Raw genomic sequence first — 17,603 nt, 5'->3', positions numbered from 1 at the left:
AGGTGTCCATAGGTTCGTGGATTTATCTCTGGGCTTTCTATTCTGTTCCATTGGTCTATATTTCTGTCTTTGTGCCAGTACCACACTGTCTTGATGACTGTGGCTTTGTAGTAGAGTCTGAAGTCAGGCAGGTTGATTGCTCCAGTTCCATTCTTCTTTTTCAAGATTACTTTGGCTATTCGAGGTTTTTTGTATTTCCATACAAATTGTGAAATTCTTTGGTCTAGTTCTGTGAAAAATACCGTTGGTAGCTTGATAGGGATTGCATTGAATCTATAGATTGCTTTGGGTAGAATAGCCATTTTGACAATATTGATTCTTCCAATCCATGAACACGGTATGTTTCTCCATCTGTTTGTGTCCTCTTTGATTTCTTTCATCAGTGTTTTATAGTTTTCTATGTATAGGTCTTTTGTTTCTTTAGGTAGATATACTCCTAAGTATTTTATTCTTTTTGTTGCAATGGTGAATGGTATTGTTTCCTTAATTTCTCTTTCTGTTTTTTCATTGTTAGTATATAGGAATGCAAGGGATTTCTGTGTGTTAATTTTATATCCTGCAACTTTACTATATTCATTGATTAGTTCTAGTAATTTTCTGGTAGAGTCTTTAGGGTTTTCTATATAGAGGATCATGTCATCTGCAAACAGTGAGAGTTTCACTTCTTCTTTTCCTATCTGGATTCCTTTTACTTCTTTTTCTGCTCTGATTGCTGTGGCCAAAACTTCCAACACTATGTTGAACAGTAGTGGTGAGAGTGGGCACCCTTGTCTTTTTCCTGATTTCAGGGGAAATGCTTTCAATTTTTCACCATTGAGGGTGATGCTTGCTGTGGGTTTGTCATATATAGCTTTTATGTTGAGGTATGTTCCTTCTATTCCTGCTTTTTGGAGAGTTTTAATCATAAATGAGTGTTGAATTTTGTCAAAGGCTTTCTCTGCATCTATTGAGATAATCATATGGTTTTTATCTTTCAATTTGTTAATGTGGTGTATTACATTGATTGATTTGCGGATATTGAAGAATCCTTGCATTCCTGGGATAAAGCCCACTTGGTCGTGGTGTATGATTTTTTTAATATGTTGTTGGATTCTGTTTGCTAGAATTTTGTTAAGGATTTTTGCATCTATGTTCATCAGTGATATTGGCCTGTAGTTTTCTTTTTTTGTGGCATCTTTGTCAGGTTTTGGAATTAGGGTGATGGTGGCCTCATAGAATGAGTTTGGAAGTTTACCTTCTTCTGCAATTTTCTGGAAGAGTTTGAGTAAGGTAGGTGTTAGCTCTTCTCTAAATTTTTGGTAGAATTCAGCTGTGAAGCCATCTGGTCCTGGGCTTTTGTTTGCTGGAAGATTTTTGATTACAGTTTCGATTTCCTTGCCTGTGATGGGTCTGTTAAGATCTTCTATTTCTTCCTGGTTCAGTTTTGGAAAGTTATACTTTTCTAAGAATTTGTCCATTTCATCCAAGTTGTCCATTTTATTAGCATAGAGCTGCTGGTAGTAGTCTCTTATGATCCTTTGTATTTCAGTGTTGTCTGTTGTGATCTCTCCATTTTCATTTCTAATTTTGTTAATTTGGTTCTTCTCTCTTTGTTTCTTAATGAGTCTTGCTAATGGTTTGTCAATTTTGTTTATTTTTTCAAAAAACCAGCTTTTAGCTTTGTTGATTTTTCCTATGGTCTCTTTAGTTTCTATTGCATTTATTTCTGCCTTAATTTTTAAGATTTCTTTCCTTCTGCTAACCCTGGGGTTCTTCATTTCTTCCTTCTCTAATTGCTTTAGGTGTAGAGTTAGGTTATTTATTTGGCTTTTTTCTTGTTTCTTGATGTAAGCCTGTAATGCTATGAACCTTCCCCTTAGCACTGCTTTTACAGTGTCCCATAGGTTTTGGGTTGTTGTGTTTTCATTTTCATTCATTTCTATACATATTTTGATTTCTTTTTTGATTTCTTCTATGATTTGTTGGTTATTCAGAAGCGTGTTATTTAGCCTCCAGGTGTTTGAATTTTTAACAATTTTTTTCCTGTAATTGAGATCTAATCTTACTGCACTGTGGTCAGAAAAGATGACTGGAATGATTTCAATTTTTTTGAATTTTCCAAGACTAGATTTATGGCCCAGGATGTGATCTATTCTGGAGAAGGTTCCGTGTGCACTTGAGAAAAAGGTGAAGTTGCTTGTTTTGGGGTGAAATGTCCTATAGATATCAATTAGGTCTAGCTGGTCCATTGTGTCATTTAAAGTTTGTGTTTCCTTGTTAATTTTCTGTTTGGTTGATCTATCCATAGTTGTGAGTGGGGTATTAAAGTCTCCCACTATTATTGTGTTACTATTAATTTCCTCTTTCATACTCGTTAGTGTTTGCCGTACATATTGCGGTGCTCCTATGTTGGGTGCATATATATTTATAATTGTTATATCTTCTTCTTGGATTGATCCTTTGATCATTATGTAGTGTCCTTCTTTGTCTCTTTTCACAGCTTTTATTTGAAAGTCTATTTTATCTGATATGAGTATTGCAACTCCTGCTTTCTTTTGGTCTCCATTTGCATGAAATATTTTTTTCCAGCCCTTCACTTTTAGTCTGTATGTGTCTCTTGTTTTGAGGTGGGTCTCTTGTAGACAGCATATATGGGGGTCTTGTTTTTGTATCCATTCAGCCAATCTTTGTCTTTTGGTTGGGGCATTCAACCCATTTACATTTAAGGTAATTATTGATAGGTGTGGTCCCGTTGCCATTTACTTTGTTGTTTTGGGTTCACGTTTATACAACCTTTCTGCATTTCCTGTCTAGAGAAGATCCTTTAGCATTTGTTGAAGAGCTGGTTTGGTGGTGCTGAATTCTCTCAGCTTTTGCTTATCTGTAAAGCTTTTGAGTTCTCCTTCATATCTGAATGAGATCCTTGCTGGATACAGTAATCTAGGTTGTAAGTTATTCTCTTTCATTACTTTCAGGACGTCCTGCCATTCCCTTCTGGCCTGGAGGGTTTCTATTGATAGGTCAGCTGTTATCCTTATGGGAATCCCTTTGTGTGTTATTTGTTGTTTTTCCCTTGCTGCTTTTAATATTTGTTCTTTGTGTTTGATCTTTGTTAGTTTGATTAATATGTGTCTTGGGGTGTTTCGCCTTGGGTTTATCCTGTTTGGGACTCTCTGGGTTTCTTGGACTTGAGTGGCTATTTCCTTCCCCATTTTAGGGAAGTTTTCAGCTATTATCTCCTCGAGTATTTTCTCATGGCCTTTCTTTTTGTCTTCTTCTTCTGGAACTCCTATGATTCGAACGTTGGGGCGTTTCACAGTGTCCCAGAGGTCCCTGAGGTTGTCCTCATTTCTTTTGATCCTTTTTTCTTTTTTCCTCTCTGCTTCATTTATTTCCACCATTTTATCTTCTACCTCACTTATCCTATCTTCTGCCTCCGTTATTCTACTCTTGGTTCCCTCCAAAGTGTTTTTGATCTCAATCATTGCATTGTTCATTTTTAATTGACTCTTTTTTATTTCTTCTAGGTCTTTATTAAACCATTCTTGTATCTTTTCAATCTTTGTCTCCAGGCTATTTATCTGTAACTCCAGTTTGTTTTCAAGATTTTGGATCATTTTTATTATCATTATTCTAAATTCTTTTTCAGGTAGATTCCCTATCTCCTCCTCTTTTGTTTGACTTGGTGGGCATTTTTCATGTTCCTTTACCTGTTGGGTATTTCTTTGCCTTTTCATCTTGTTTAGATTGCTGTGTCTGGAATGGACTTTCTGTATTCTGGAGGTCTGTGGTTCCTTTTTATTGTGGAGGATTTACCCAGTGGGTGGGGTTAGACGATTGGCTTGTCAAGGTTTCCTGGTTAGGGAAGTTTGCGTCAGTGTACTGGTGCGTGGAACTTGATTTCTTCTTTTTGGAGAGCAATGGAGTGCCCAGTAATGAGTTTTGAGATGGGTCTATGTGTTAGGTGTCACCTTGGGCAGCCTGTATGTTGACATTCGGGGCTGTGTTCCTGTGTTGCTGGAGTATTTGCGTGGTATGTCTTGCTCTAAAACTTACTGGCTCTTGGGTGGTGGTTGGTTTCAGTGTAGGTATGGAGGCTTTTGGACGGTCACTTATTGCTTAAAGTTCCATGTAGTCAGGAGTTTTCTGGTGTTCTCAGGTTTTGGGCTTAAGTTTCCTGCCTCTGGATTTCAGTTTTATTCTTCCTGTAGTCTCAGGACTTCTCCAACTATACAGCACTGATAATAAAACTTCTAGGTTAATGGCGAAAAGATTCTCCCCTGTTGGGGACACCCAGAGAGGTTCACAGAGTTACATGAACAGGAGAAAAGGGAGGAGGGAGATAGAGATGAGCAGGAGGAGAAAAAGGGGGACTCAAGAGGAGAGAGACAGATCTACGCAGCTGTCTGTTCCCAGAGTGTTCTCCGTATCTCAGACACCTACAAGGATTCACAGAATTGGATTGGGAAGAGAAGGGGAAAGGAGGAAATAGAGGTGTTCTGAGGTAGAAAACAGAGAGTCAAGATTGGGAGAGAATAATCTTCGGTTTAAAGATAGGGCTTCTCTTTTTTTTTTTTTTTTTTGGTAAGGTTATAGTGTAGTGAAAATGAAAATGAAGAGTAGTAGAGGAGTACTAGAGGACTTTAAAAGAAATAAGAGAAAAAGAAAAATAGAAAATAAAAGAGAAAACGGAAAGGAAAAAAAAGAAGAAAAAAGAAAAAAAAGAAAAAGAAAAAAAAGAAAAAAAAACAAAAAAAAAAACAGAAAAAAAAAAAGAAAGAAAGAAAAAAAAAATTTTTTTTTCCCCTAATTAAAAAAATCGTAAAAATCTATGTAAATGAAAGTTAAGGAGTAATGGGGAAGTAATAGGGAATTTTAAAGGAAAATAAAAGAGAAAAAATAAAAAAGAAAAAATATAAAAAGAAAAAAAAATTTTTTTTTTTCTTACTTAGAAAAAAAAAAGTAAAAATATATCTAGGAGTTTCTCTGGAGCTGCTGCGGTCAGTGTGGGTTCAGCTCAGTTTCAGATAGCTCCTCGTTCCAGCTTACACTTCTCGATATCTACAGGGCCCATCCGGTGAAGTCGGTGTTTTCTACAGGGATTTTAATCTGTTGCACCAGTCCCTTCTGAAGCGGTTCCCTTTGTTTATTTGGCTTCTGTTTGCCGGTCTCTTCAGAGCCTCATTTCCGCCCTGACACAGGCGGGCGGAGGTGGACTCTTATTCAGTTAGCTAGTTCCGTTGCGCTGCTGGGAGGGGCTGACGCTGCGGGGATGGGCTGGCGCTGCGGGGCGGGGCTGACGCTGCGGGGAGGGGCTGGCCCTGCGGGGGCGGGCTGGCGCTGCCGGGAGGGGCTGACGCTGCTTTCTCCGTCTGCGCTGCTCAGGCTCCCGGCTGTTCTATATGGAGCGCGCCCCGCGCTGCGCTAGGTTCCAGCCCTCGGGTGTTCCACAAAAGCGCGGAAGGAAAAGCTGCGCCTGCTCTCTGTGCCTTCCCCGTCAGAGCGGTCCAGGCAGCGAGGGGCTTGGTGGGCGCACTCTCCCCAGGTGTGGCGCGCCCCCTCCCTTCCGCGGACCCAGTCTCAGTTTCCGCCGGCGCCAGACCGGCGCGCGCGCCTTCCGCCCTCCGCGTCCCCAGCCCCAGTCCCCGCCCACGCCGGTCGGGTGCCTGCGCCCTGTGTCTCGCCGCGACCTTCCCTTCCCCCCTGCCTCCTGCCTCCGGCGGGGCTGGGCGGGTCCGCAGCCTGCGACCTCTTCTTGGGACTTTCTCCGTCCCTTTGTTCTGCGAAGGGCCGGCAGTGTGTTCCGGCCGGTTAATTTTCTCTCTTTTGGTCTCCCACAGTTCAAGTTGGCACCTCACAGAAGCTCCCTCCGATTTTCCTCAGGGCACTCAGGCCCGGACCCTAGCCCAAGCAAGGCCGCCTAAGACTCCCTTCCCGGGACGGGTCTCCTTCCTTAGCTCTTTTGTCTCACTTTTTATCTTTTATATTTTGTCCTACCTCCTTTCGAAGAAAATGGTCTGCTTTTCTGGGTGCCTGATGACCTCAGCTAGCGATCAGAAGTTGTTTTGTGAGGTTTGCTCTGCATTCAGTTATTCTTTTGATGAATTTGTAGGAGAGAAAGTGGTCTCCCCGTCCTACTCCTCCGCCATCTTGGCTCCTCCCCCCTAGTTTCATTCTTTTACAAGTGGTTGACCAGTTTTCCCAGCACCACTTGTTAAAGAGGTTGTCTTTTTTCCATTGTATATCCTTGCCTCCTTTGTCAAAGATAAGGTGTCCATAGGTTCGTAGATTTATCTCTGGGCTTCCTATTCTGTTCCATTGATCTACATTTCTGTCTCTGTGCCAGTACCATACTGTCTTGATGACTGTGGCTTTGTAGTATAGTCTGAAGTCAGGCAGGTTGATTCCTCCAGTTCCATTCTTCTTTCTCAAGATTACTTTGGCTATTCGAGGTTTTTTGTATTTCCATACAAATTGTGAAATTGTTTGTTCTAGTTCTGTGAAGAATACCGTTGGTAGCTTGATAGGGATTGCATTGAATCTATAGATTGCTTTGGGCAGTATAGTCATTTTGACAATATTGATTCTTCCAATCCATGAACACGGTATGTTTCTCCATCTGTTTGTGCCCTCTTTGATTTCTTTCATCAGTGTTTTATAGTTTTCTATGTATAGGTCTTTTGTTTCTTTAGGTAGATATACGGCTAAGTATTTTATTCTTTTTGTTGCAATGGTGAATGGTATTGTTTCCTTAATTTCTCTTTCTGTCTTCTTATTGTTAGTGTATAGGAATGCAAGGGATTTCTGTGTGTTAATTTTATATCCTGCAGCTTTACTATATTCACTGATCAGCTCTAGTAATTTTCTGGTAGAGTCTTTAGGGTTTTCTATGTAGAGGATCATGTCATCTGCAAACAGTGAGAGTTTCACTTCTCCTTTTCCTATCTGGATTCCTTTTACTTCTTTTTCTGCTCTGATTGCTGTGGCCAAAACTTCCAAAACTATGTTGAATAGTAGGGGTGAGAGTGGGCACCCTTGTTTTGTTCCTGATTTTAGGGGAAATGCTTTCAATTTTTCACCATTGAGGGTAATGCTTGCTGTGGGTTTGTCATATATGCTTTTATTATGTTGAGGTATGTTCCTTCTATTCCTGCTTTCTGGAGAGTTTTAATCATAAATGGGTGTTAAATTTTGTCAAAGGCTTTTTCTGCATCTATTGAGATAATCATATGGTTTTTATCTTTCAATTTGTTAATGTGGTGTATTACATTGATTGATTTGCAGATATTTAAGAATCCTTGCATTCCTGGGATAAAGCCCACTTGGTCATGGTGTATGATATTTTTAATATGTTGTTGGATTCTGTTTGCTAGAATTTTGTTAAGGATTTTTGCATCTATGTTCATCAGTGATATTGGCCTGTAGTTTTCTTTTTTTGTGGCATCTTTGTGTGGTTTTGGAATTAGGGTGATGGTGGCCTCATACATAGAATGAGTTTGGAAGTTTACCTTCTTCTGCAATTTTCTGGAAGAGTTTGAGTAAGATAGGTGTTAGCTCTTCTCTAAATTTTTTGGTAGAATTCAGCTGTGAAGCCATCTGGTCCTGGGCTTTTGTTTGCTGGAAGATTTCTGATTACAGTTTGGATTTCCTTGCTTGTGGTGGGTCTGTTAAGATCTTCTATTTCTTTCTGGTTCAGTTTTGGAAAGTTATACTATTCTAAGAATTTGTCCATTTCTTCCAAGTTGTCCATTTTATTAGCATAGAGCTGCTGGTAGTAGTCTCTTATGATCCTTTGTATTTCAGTGTTGTCTGTTGTGATCTCTCCATTTTCATTTCTAATTTTGTTAATTTGGCTCTTCTCTCTTTGTTTCTTAATGAGTCTTGCTAATGGTTTGTCAATTTTGTTTATTTTTTCAAAAAACCAGCTTTTAGCTTTGTTGATTTTTGCAATGGTCTCTTTAGTTTCTTTTGCATTTATTTCTGCCCTAATTTTTAAGATTTCTTTCCTTCTACTAACCCTGGGGTTCTTCATTTCTTCCTTCTCTAGTTGCTTTAGGTGTATTGTTAGGTTATTTATTTGGCTTTTTTCTTGTTTCTTGAGGTAAGCCTGTAATGCTATGAACGTTCCCCTTAGCACTGCTTTTACAGTGTCCCATAGGTTTTGGGTTGTTGTGTTTTCATTTTCATTCATTTCTATGCATTTGATTTCTTTTTTGATTTCTTCTATGATTTGTTGGTTATTCAGAAGCGTGTTATTTAGCCTCCATATATTTGAATTTTTAATAATTTTTTTTCCTGTAATTGAGATCTAATCTTACCGTACTGTGGTCAGAAAAGATGACTGGAATGATTTCAATTTTTTTTGAATTTACCACGACTAGATTTATGGCCTAGGATGTGATCTATTCTGGAGAAGGTTCCGTGTGCACTTGAGAAAAAGGTGAAGTTGATTGTTTTGGGGTGAAATGTCCTATAGATATCAATTAGGTCTAGCTGGTCCATTGTGTCATTTAAAGTTTGTGTTTCCTTGTTAATTTTCTGTTTAGTTGATCTATCCATAGTTGTGAGTGGGGTATTAAAGTCTCCCACTATTATTGTGTTACTATTAATTTCCTCTTTCATACTCGTTAGTGTTTGCCTTACATATTGCGGTGCTCCTATGTTGGGTGCATATATATTTATAATTGTTATATCTTCTTGGATTGATCCTTTGATCATTATGTAGTGTTCTTCTGTGTCTCTTTTCACAGCCTTTATTTGAAAGTCTATTTTATCTGATATGAGTATTGCAACTCCTGCTTTGTTTTGGTCTCCGTTTGCATGAAATATTTTTTTCCAGCCCTTCACTTTTAGTCTGTATGTGTCTCTTGTTTTGAGGTAGGTCTCTTGTAGACAGCATATATAGGGGTCTTGTTTTTGTATCCATTCAGCCAGTCTTTGTCTTTTGGTTGGGGCATTCAACCCATTTACATTTAAGGTAATTATTGATAGGTATGGTCCCGTTGCCATTTGCTTTGTTGTTTTGGGTTCACGTTTATACACCTTTCTGTGTTTCCTGTCTAGAGAAGATCCTTGAGCATTTGTTGAAGAGCTGGTTTGGTGGTGGTGAATTCTCTCAGCTTTGGCTTGTCTGTAAAGCTTTTGAATTCTCCTTCATATCTGAATGAGATCCTTGCTGGGTACAGTAATCTAGGTTGTAGGTTATTCTCTTTCATTACTCTAAGTATGTCCTGCCATTCCCTTCTGGCCTGAAGCGTTTCTATTGATAGATCAGCTGTTATCCTTATGGGAATCCCTTTGTGTGTTATTTGTTGTTTCTCCCTTGCTGCTTTTAATATTTGTTCTTTGTGTTTGATCTTTTTTAATTTGAGTAATATGTGTATTGAGGTGTTTCGCCTTGGGTTTATCCTGTTTGTGACTCTCTGGGTTTCTTGGACTTGGGTGGCTATTTCCTTCCCCATTTTAGGGAAGTTTTCAGGTATTATCTCCTGGAGTATGTTCTCATGGCCTTTCTTTTTGTCTTCTTCTTCTGGGACTCCTATGATTCAAATGTTGGGGCATTTCACATTGTCCCAGAGGTCCCTGAGGTTGTCCTCATTTCTTTTGATCCTTTTTTCTTTTTTCCTCTCTGCTTCATTTATTTCCACCATTTTATCTTCTACCTCACTTATCCTATCTTCTGTCTCTGTTATTCTACTCTTGGTTCCCTCCAGAGTGTTTTTGATCTCATTTATTGCATTATTCATTTTTAATTGACTCTTTTTTATTTCTTCTAGGTCCTTATTAAACATTTCTTGCATCTTCTCAATCTTTGTCTCCAGGCTATTTATCTGTAACTCCATTTTGTTTTCAAGATTTTGGATCATTTTTATTATCATTATTCTAAATTCTTTTTCAGGTAGATTCCCTATCTCCTCCTCTTTTGTTTGACTTGATGGGCATTTTTCATGTTCCTTTACCTGTTGGGTATTTCTCTGCCTTTTCATCTTGTTTAGATTGCTGTGTCTGGAGTGGGCTTTCTGTATTCTGGTGGTCTGTGGTTCCTTTTTATTGTGGAGGTTTCACCCAGTGGGTGGGGCTGGACGATTGGCTTGTCAAGGTTTCCTGGTTAGGGAAGCTTGCGTCGGTGTTCTGGTGTGTGGAACTGGATTTCTTCTCTCTGGAGTGCACTGGAGTGCCCAGTAATGAGTTTTGAGATGGGTCTGTGTGTTAGGTGTGACTTTGGGCAGCCTGTATGTTGACGCTCAGGGCTATGTTCCTGCGTTTCTGGAGAATTTGCGTGGTATGTCTTGCTCTGAAACTTACTGGCTCTTGGGTGGTGGTTGGTTTCAGTGTAGGTATGGAGGCTTTTGGATGATCTCTTATTACTTAATGTTCTGTGTAGTCAGGAGTTTTCTGGTGTTCTCAGGTTTTGGGCTTAAGTTTCCTGCCTCTGGATTTCAGTTTTGTTCTTCCAGTAGTCTCAAGACTTCTCCAACTATACAGCACTGATAATAAAACTTCTAGGTTAATGGTGAAAAGATTCTCCACCATGAGGGACACCCAGAGAGGTTAACAGAGTTACATGAAAAAGAGGAGAGGGAGGAGGGAGATAGAGATGAGCAGGAGCAGAAAAAGGGGACTCAAGAGGAGAGAGACAGATCTACGCAGTACTCTGTTCCCTAAGTGTTCTCCGTAGCCCGGACACCCACAAAGATTCACAGAATTGGATTGGGAAGAGAAGGGAAAGGAGGAAATAGAGGTGTTCTCAGGTAGAGAACGGAGAGTCAAAAGTGGGAGAGAGTAATCAACACACTCCTGAATAAAAATGGGAACTGAATATTGGATTCTTAAATGTCCAAAATTTATATCACATACTGGAAAACAAAGATTAAAAATCTAGAGTCGAGGTTAGACTCCTAAAAATACAATATTAAAAACAACAACACAAAAAATTTTGGAAATATATATGAAGTTCAGTTTAAAAATAGGGCTTCTCTCCTTTTTTTTTTTTTGGCAAGGTTATAGTGAAATGAAAATGAAAATTAAGGCGTAGTAGAGGAGTAATAGAGGAGCTTAGAAGAAAATAAGAGGAAAAAAAGAAAAAAAAAAATTTTTTCCTAATTAAGAAAATCGTAAAAATATATGAAAATGAAAGTTAAGGAGTAATGGGGGAGTATAGGGAATTTTCAAAGAAAAGAGAAAAAATAAAAAAAGAAGAGAAAAAAAATGTAATTTTAAAAAAAAGGTAAAAATATATCAAGGAATTTCTCTGGAGCTGTTGTGGTCAGTGTTGGTTCGGTTCAGTTTCAGATAGCTCCTTGTTCCAGCTTACACTTCTGGATATCTATAGGCCCCTTCCGGTGTAGTCAGTGTTACCTACAGGGATTTTAATCTGTTGCACTGGTCCCTTCTGAAGCGGTTCCCTTTGTTTATTTGGCTTCTGTTTGCTGGTCTCTTCACTATCTAATTTCCACCCTGACACAGGCGGGCGGAGGTGGTCTCTTGTTCAGGTTTGCTTGTTCATTTGTGTTGCAGGGAGGGCGGGGCGCTGCAGACAGATATCGCTGTGTGTGGGGAGCTCTCACAGTGTTCTGGCCACACTAGGTTTGCTCCCGCTTACGGGTGTGTGCTCTCCCTGTCTACAGTGTTCAGGCTCCTGGCTGCTCTATATGCAGCACGCCCTGCGTTGCATGCGGTTCCCATTTTCCGGTACTACACAAAAGCACGGACTCAGTTGCGCCTGCGTTTTGTGCCTTCCCTGCCCAAGCAGCTCAGGCAGCCAGGAGCTTGACGGGCGCACTCTCCCTGTGCGGTGCGCCTTCTCCCCTCCGAGGTTCCAGCCTCAGTTTCCTCGCGCGCCAGTTGGGTGCGTGCGCCTTGTGTTTAGCCACGACCCTCCCGGTGGATGTCGACCATCCAGAATCTCAGGAAGTCTTTGGTTAGAAACTGGAGGCCTGTTTGCAGTGTGGTAGGGGATGCCGTCTCTGGGCCCAAGTTTGCCCCTTTCCCCTACCCCCTGCCTCCTGCCTCTGGCGGGGATGGGGCAGTCAGCAGGCGGCTAGCTCTTTTCTGGACTTGCTCAGTCCCTTTGTTCTGCGAAGGGCCGGCAGTGTGTTTGGGCCGGTTAATTTTCTCTCTCTTGCTATCCCCCAGTTTCAAGTTGCTATCTCACTTTAGCTCCCTCCAACTGCCCTCGGCATTCAGGCCCGGTCCTTACTCTAAGCAATGCTGCCTGCTTCTCTCCATTCCACCCCCACTTTCTGGTGGCGGATGCGGGCGTCTGGGGTACTTTTCTGCTGGGAGTTGCTTTTAGACACGTAATCTGTGGGTTTTATTTATTTTTCCTCCCAGTTAGGTTGCCCTCTGAGATTGGAAAACTTCCTCCAGAACCGCCAGTGCGAAGGTTTCCTGGTATTTGGAAACTTCCTCTATTAAGACTCCCTTCCCGGGACGGGTCTCCGTCCCTATGTCTTTTGTCTCTCTTTTTATCTTTTATATTTTGTCCTACCTCCTTTTGAAGACAATGGGCTGCTTTTCTGGGTGCCTGATGTCCTCAGCTAGTGATCAAAAGTTGTTTTGTGAAGTTTGCTCAGCGTTCAATTGTTCTTTATGAATTTGTAGCAGAGAAAGTGGTCTCCCCCTCCTATTCCTCTGCCATCTTGGCTCCTCCCCCCCTATTATTCTTTTGTCTTAGCATGCTGTTCTTCTTTTTTTTAATGGATAGATTTTCTTCTCTTATGTCCTTAAGTATAGTTTTGAAGCTTTGTTTTGTTCACTATTATTTGTTTTTTTCAGATTCTTTATTGCTGTTTGTTTGGTTCTTTTTAATATTCAGTTTTCTTTAAAAGGCAGGTAGCTCTTCATTAAACTTTATTAAGAATAAAGTACTAAAGAACTCATTGGAAACTCTGCGTGGTGGGACTTGTCTCTTGCCCTGTGAATATGTTCCTGGCTGACTGGCATCCTAGGGATTCGGCAGAGCTGGGCTCAAAGGCCCATCTATTCCTTTTGTTGACTTTCCATTAACTCCTTGTTTTCAGCCTTAGACCAATATCTTACCATCTCCTGAAACTTAAACCTCTGACATCTGAAACTTCCCAGAAATAAACTAGTTGATGCCTTGCTGAGCAAGAGGGAAAAGGAACCATCAAAGACCTTCAGTTAAATCTGTTTTCAGCCTTGTGCCTTATTTTTGTCATCTGGTATTTCTGATGACTCCACATTCTAAGCTTTTCAAAGGTTCTTCAAGGCAAAAAGCTGATTGAGCCTTTTCTCTAAGCACTTCAAGCTGAAGTGTATGTAAGCTATATAGTTGACCATTGAATGATATGGGTCTGAAACGCATAGGTCCACTTATATACATATTTTTTTCCCACTGAATACATGCAGTACTACACTGTCCACAGTTGGTTTAATCTGTGAATGCAGAACCGAGGATGTGGAGGACCAATTGTAAAGTTACATGTGGATTTTCAACTGCAGCTGGTCAGTGTCCTTAACCCCATGTGTTCTTCAAGGGTCAGCTCTTGTTTCCTCGCCCCCTGTTAAGTCAATTAGCATCTCTCCATCTGCTGTGTCCTTTCATGATCTCTTTGTCTTTGAGGGTTATGCTTTAAAAAAATAAAATTCATTCCATGTCATTTTAGTAGGTTCTTTTAAAAAAGTGATCAATGAATATCACAATAAAGTTCAAATTCCTATTTTTAGAGCCATAAAGCAGCAAGGCAATTTTAGGAATAAAATTGGTTAGGATAAGTTCCCATCTAGTCCTTTGTAATGTATTCCTGTCTATTTCAGGGTACTTTTTGACCGCAAATCATGGATTTATTTGAACAAGTATTACTGCCAAGTATGTGCAGCATATGCATGACTGCACATGCATAGGTACACAGGTGCACAACAGGGGTATGCACTCACATACAGCTTGCTACATAGTAGCAAGATGTAGCTACATGTACAGTTACTATGTCATCATTTTTAAAGACCAGCTATTTTTAAGGGAAAGGTTCAAGTATTGTCAGAATACTTTGAAGAAAGTGGCATTACAAAAAGTATTTTATCATGAGAATCAATTTTAGAGGACAACACAACTGAATTTGAATTCCAGCTACTCCATTGAAGTAGATGTTTAACTGAGAAAGAAACTTAATTGCTCCAAACCTCAGTTTCTTGGTGTATTCAATGAGAAGCACAATACCTATTTCAGGTAATGGAGATTATCAGATAATAATAATAGCTGTTAAACACTTGATATAATATCTGAGACATAGTAAGTAGCTGCATTAAAATAAAGCTATTATTATGTATTTTTTCTTAATCTTATCCTTATCAGTATTTTCCTTATTTCACTGTAAGTAAAACCTGTTACAGATTTTTTATATTCGTAAGGTCATTTAGAAAATAATAGACTATTTGGAAACTGTCTTGCTATTTGTTCTTAAGTAGAATTAAATATAAGTTGAATTTAAGGCCTAATTTTTGGTTGGGTCACTCAGACAACATTATGACCGCACTCTAGAATGTCTTTTTAAAAAATTTTCAAGGTTAATATAAACCATTTTAGAATATTTTATTGTTAAAGATGTAGAACTAGGTATGTATGTCATGATAGTTTATTGCCAGGTTTGGTCAAGAGGAACATATTTTTCATTATGAATCTTGAAAAGCTTTCAAAAATAAAATGATTATTTCAAATCTGCATTGAAATCCAAGATTAAGTAATTTTTAAATAGTATCTTTTATAAAATGACAGTGATACTCATTGGTGCTTTAACAGTTGATAATCAGCCTCCATTTGTATAAACACCATTCATGGGTCCTGGTATCTCTGACAAAAGAACTAGGTGAAAGGACTATAAGTCAGTGCTTAAACATAGAACTGCACTTCCTCTTAATAAATATTTCAGCTTTTTCTCATTTCTTAAGACTCTTTGCATTCATCCTGAATTCTTTCATAGTCCAAGGAAGTCTACATACATGAAGGATGATAAGCTATTAAAGAAGACAATGAAATTAATCAGTTCTGTAAATTTTTGTATTTTGCATTGAAAATATTTTTACATAGTATAAATGTAAAAGTGTCCTTTTCTATTATAGCTCTACTGGAATGTTTGTCTATTAAAATATTTGTTTGTTTGTTTGTTTAGTAATTACAGTACATTGATAACCAGTGTAGTCCCAGGGGATTATGATGGAGATTCACAAATGGATGTCCTTCTGACGTATCTTCCCAAAAATCATGCCAATGGTGAATTAGGAGCTGTTATCTTCTGGGGACAGAATCAAACACTAGGTGAATTTGTTTTAAATGTCTTTAATATTTGTCACTGGATATTAAAGGAAAAACATGCCTGGTATTCGTAGGTAAATGTAACAAAAATAATGTTCAAAAATTAGTTCAAAAATGCAGTTCTTATGTGTCAGTAATTGTCTCTAAAAATCTTTTTAAAAGTCTGTTTTCTGATTTCCTCTTTCAACCTAGACGTGATCTGTAGTCAACTCCAGGGAACAAAATCCATTCTTATTACTTTAAAGAAGAGAGATTTATTAAAAGGTTTTTATGCTTTACAGAGTTATTGGGTTGACTGAAGAACACACACTAAGTTGAACTTTCAGGAACAATTCTCAAAGCCTTTGAAGAAGCTACTGCCTTTTTCCCATCAGAAAGCAGCCAGGCGCACAGCAGGTGCTCCCTCAGTACTTAAAATTCAGTGATCAGACATTTAAGACAGAAATGACAGAAACACAGCCTTCACCTCATTCCTGTGTTGCAAAACCCATAGTGTATCTAATTAGCAGGGATCACATTTTATTCAGAATCTTAGATGCAAGGATGTCTGAGAAATGCTGTTTTTGGTTTCTGGTCTCCCTAGTACAAGAAAGCACAAAAAGGTTAAAGTTTCAGAGTCTGTCTACCATGCGTGTGTGCTAAGTTGCTTCAGTCATATTCAACTCTTTGCGACCCTATGGACTATAGCTTGCCAGGCTTGCCGTCCATGTGATTCTCCAGGCAAGACAGTCTACCTACCCTATCTTCCCATGAATCTTCAAATTTTATCTGAAAAAACAATTAATTACACCTGAATGGGCAATTTTGTTCATAGAACCAGATTTCAAGGACTGAGGCGGAGAGGAGAGCATAGACATTTTAGAATCAAGTAGTTTTGCACCCTATGGGTTCTTTACAGCAAAATCTTAATTGGCAGCTGCTCTAGTGGTAAACCGTATATAAAGAAGATTCATGTAAGAGATTTTCAGAATGAAGACTCAAAAGGAAGTTATTAGAATGCTGATATCTTCACTGTAGTGTGAAAGTGTTAGTCTCTCAGTCGTGTCCAGTGCTGTGACCCCATGGACTGTAGCTTGCCAGGCTCCTCTGTCCAGGCAATTCTCCAGGCAAGAATACTGGACTCAGTTGCCATTCCTTTCGAGAGGGGCTCTTCGTACCCAGGGATTGAACCTATGTCTCCCATATTGTAGGCAGATTCTTTACTATCTGAGCCATCAGGGAAGCCTATAAACTTTCCCAGTAGTTTATCTTTACAAACTTGATGTCCACTTAAGTTATAGTGTCTCATTAGTGATAAGTGGTGAAAGTTGGAATTAGTTAGAGATGAATCTTGAAAAGAATAAAAGATTATTCTCTTCCCTAAGTGCAGATATAAAAGATAATATAAAATGCCTGTTCATTTATGTATTTTCTTTTCTTTTATAGATCCTAGCAATATGACCATACTTAATAGGACTTTTCAAGATGAACCACTAATTATGGAGTAAGTATGTGCTTGCTTCCCTTTACATGATTCTAAACTTACAAACATAAAATAAAATCTTTTACATAGGAAACTACTTTGCTCAGTCGTGTTGGCTCTGTATTCATTCTCCCTTTAAAGCTGATAGGGGCCTGCCCTCTTAGTTATATGATATTTACTTGCCATGATGGAAGAAAGAGAAAATTGAAATTCATTATTTTGGAAAAAGAAAGAGATTTGTCTTTTTGGTTTTGTCTTAATAGCTTTGAATGTGTCCATGATGGATCTTTATTGATCCTAGCCATGTCATTATTCAGAGAACTAAGATAACTGTTTTTGGATAAAACTGTTAGTGCTTGATTGGTAGATATGAAGGGTAGAGGATTTCCTCTGGTTGACTTAGAACTATTTCTATATTAAGGAAAAACTTTGTCCTTTTTTACAGATCTTGCTTAGTATTATCATTTATCTCCTCGAAGTAGACTCATGTACCAACATAAGCTTAATTCAAGTAGCTGTTAGGATTCTGATAATGATATAGATACTATCTTGGGGACTAAACAATGTACAGCCACATTCTTGCTTCCAGTGCTGCCTTTTGTACAGTTATTAAAATCATAGTTGTACATCAATAGGTCAGTGACAATTAGAAGTCTGAACTTTAATCCATGAATTAATCTTTTAAAGGTTATCAGCTTGATTTCTTTTTTAATTAGGTGTTTTTCATTGTTGTTACAATATTCAATGGCTAGTATAAATTTTTATACCATCTTAGGGATTACTTTTGTGGGATATTTCTCCTAAGCCCATCTGGCTAAATAAGGAGGAGGGTCATGATTCTGAAATTATAGTCTCCTTATTACTCAGAGATAGGCTAGACTATGCAGAGGC

General features: G+C 38.9%; 1 protein-coding gene across 1 annotated transcript in view; it reads left to right on the top strand.

The window, feature by feature from the left end:
• ITFG1 (integrin alpha FG-GAP repeat containing 1) overlaps positions 1 to 17,603 on the top strand; it is a 314,830-nt gene that overhangs the window by 5,734 nt on the left and 291,493 nt on the right. The window contains exons 3-4 of the mRNA XM_043898386.1: positions 15,108 to 15,253; positions 16,676 to 16,733. Coding sequence (XP_043754321.1) covers positions 15,108 to 15,253; positions 16,676 to 16,733 — 204 coding nt within the window. The remainder of the gene's footprint in view (positions 1 to 15,107; positions 15,254 to 16,675; positions 16,734 to 17,603) is intronic.

Source organism: Cervus elaphus, chromosome 4 (assembly GCF_910594005.1).
Source record: "Cervus elaphus chromosome 4, mCerEla1.1, whole genome shotgun sequence".
NCBI classification, from domain to species: Eukaryota; Metazoa; Chordata; class Mammalia; order Artiodactyla; family Cervidae; genus Cervus; species Cervus elaphus.
Note: the sequence above shows the minus strand (reverse complement) of the source record. Positions and strands in the feature narration are given on the sequence as shown.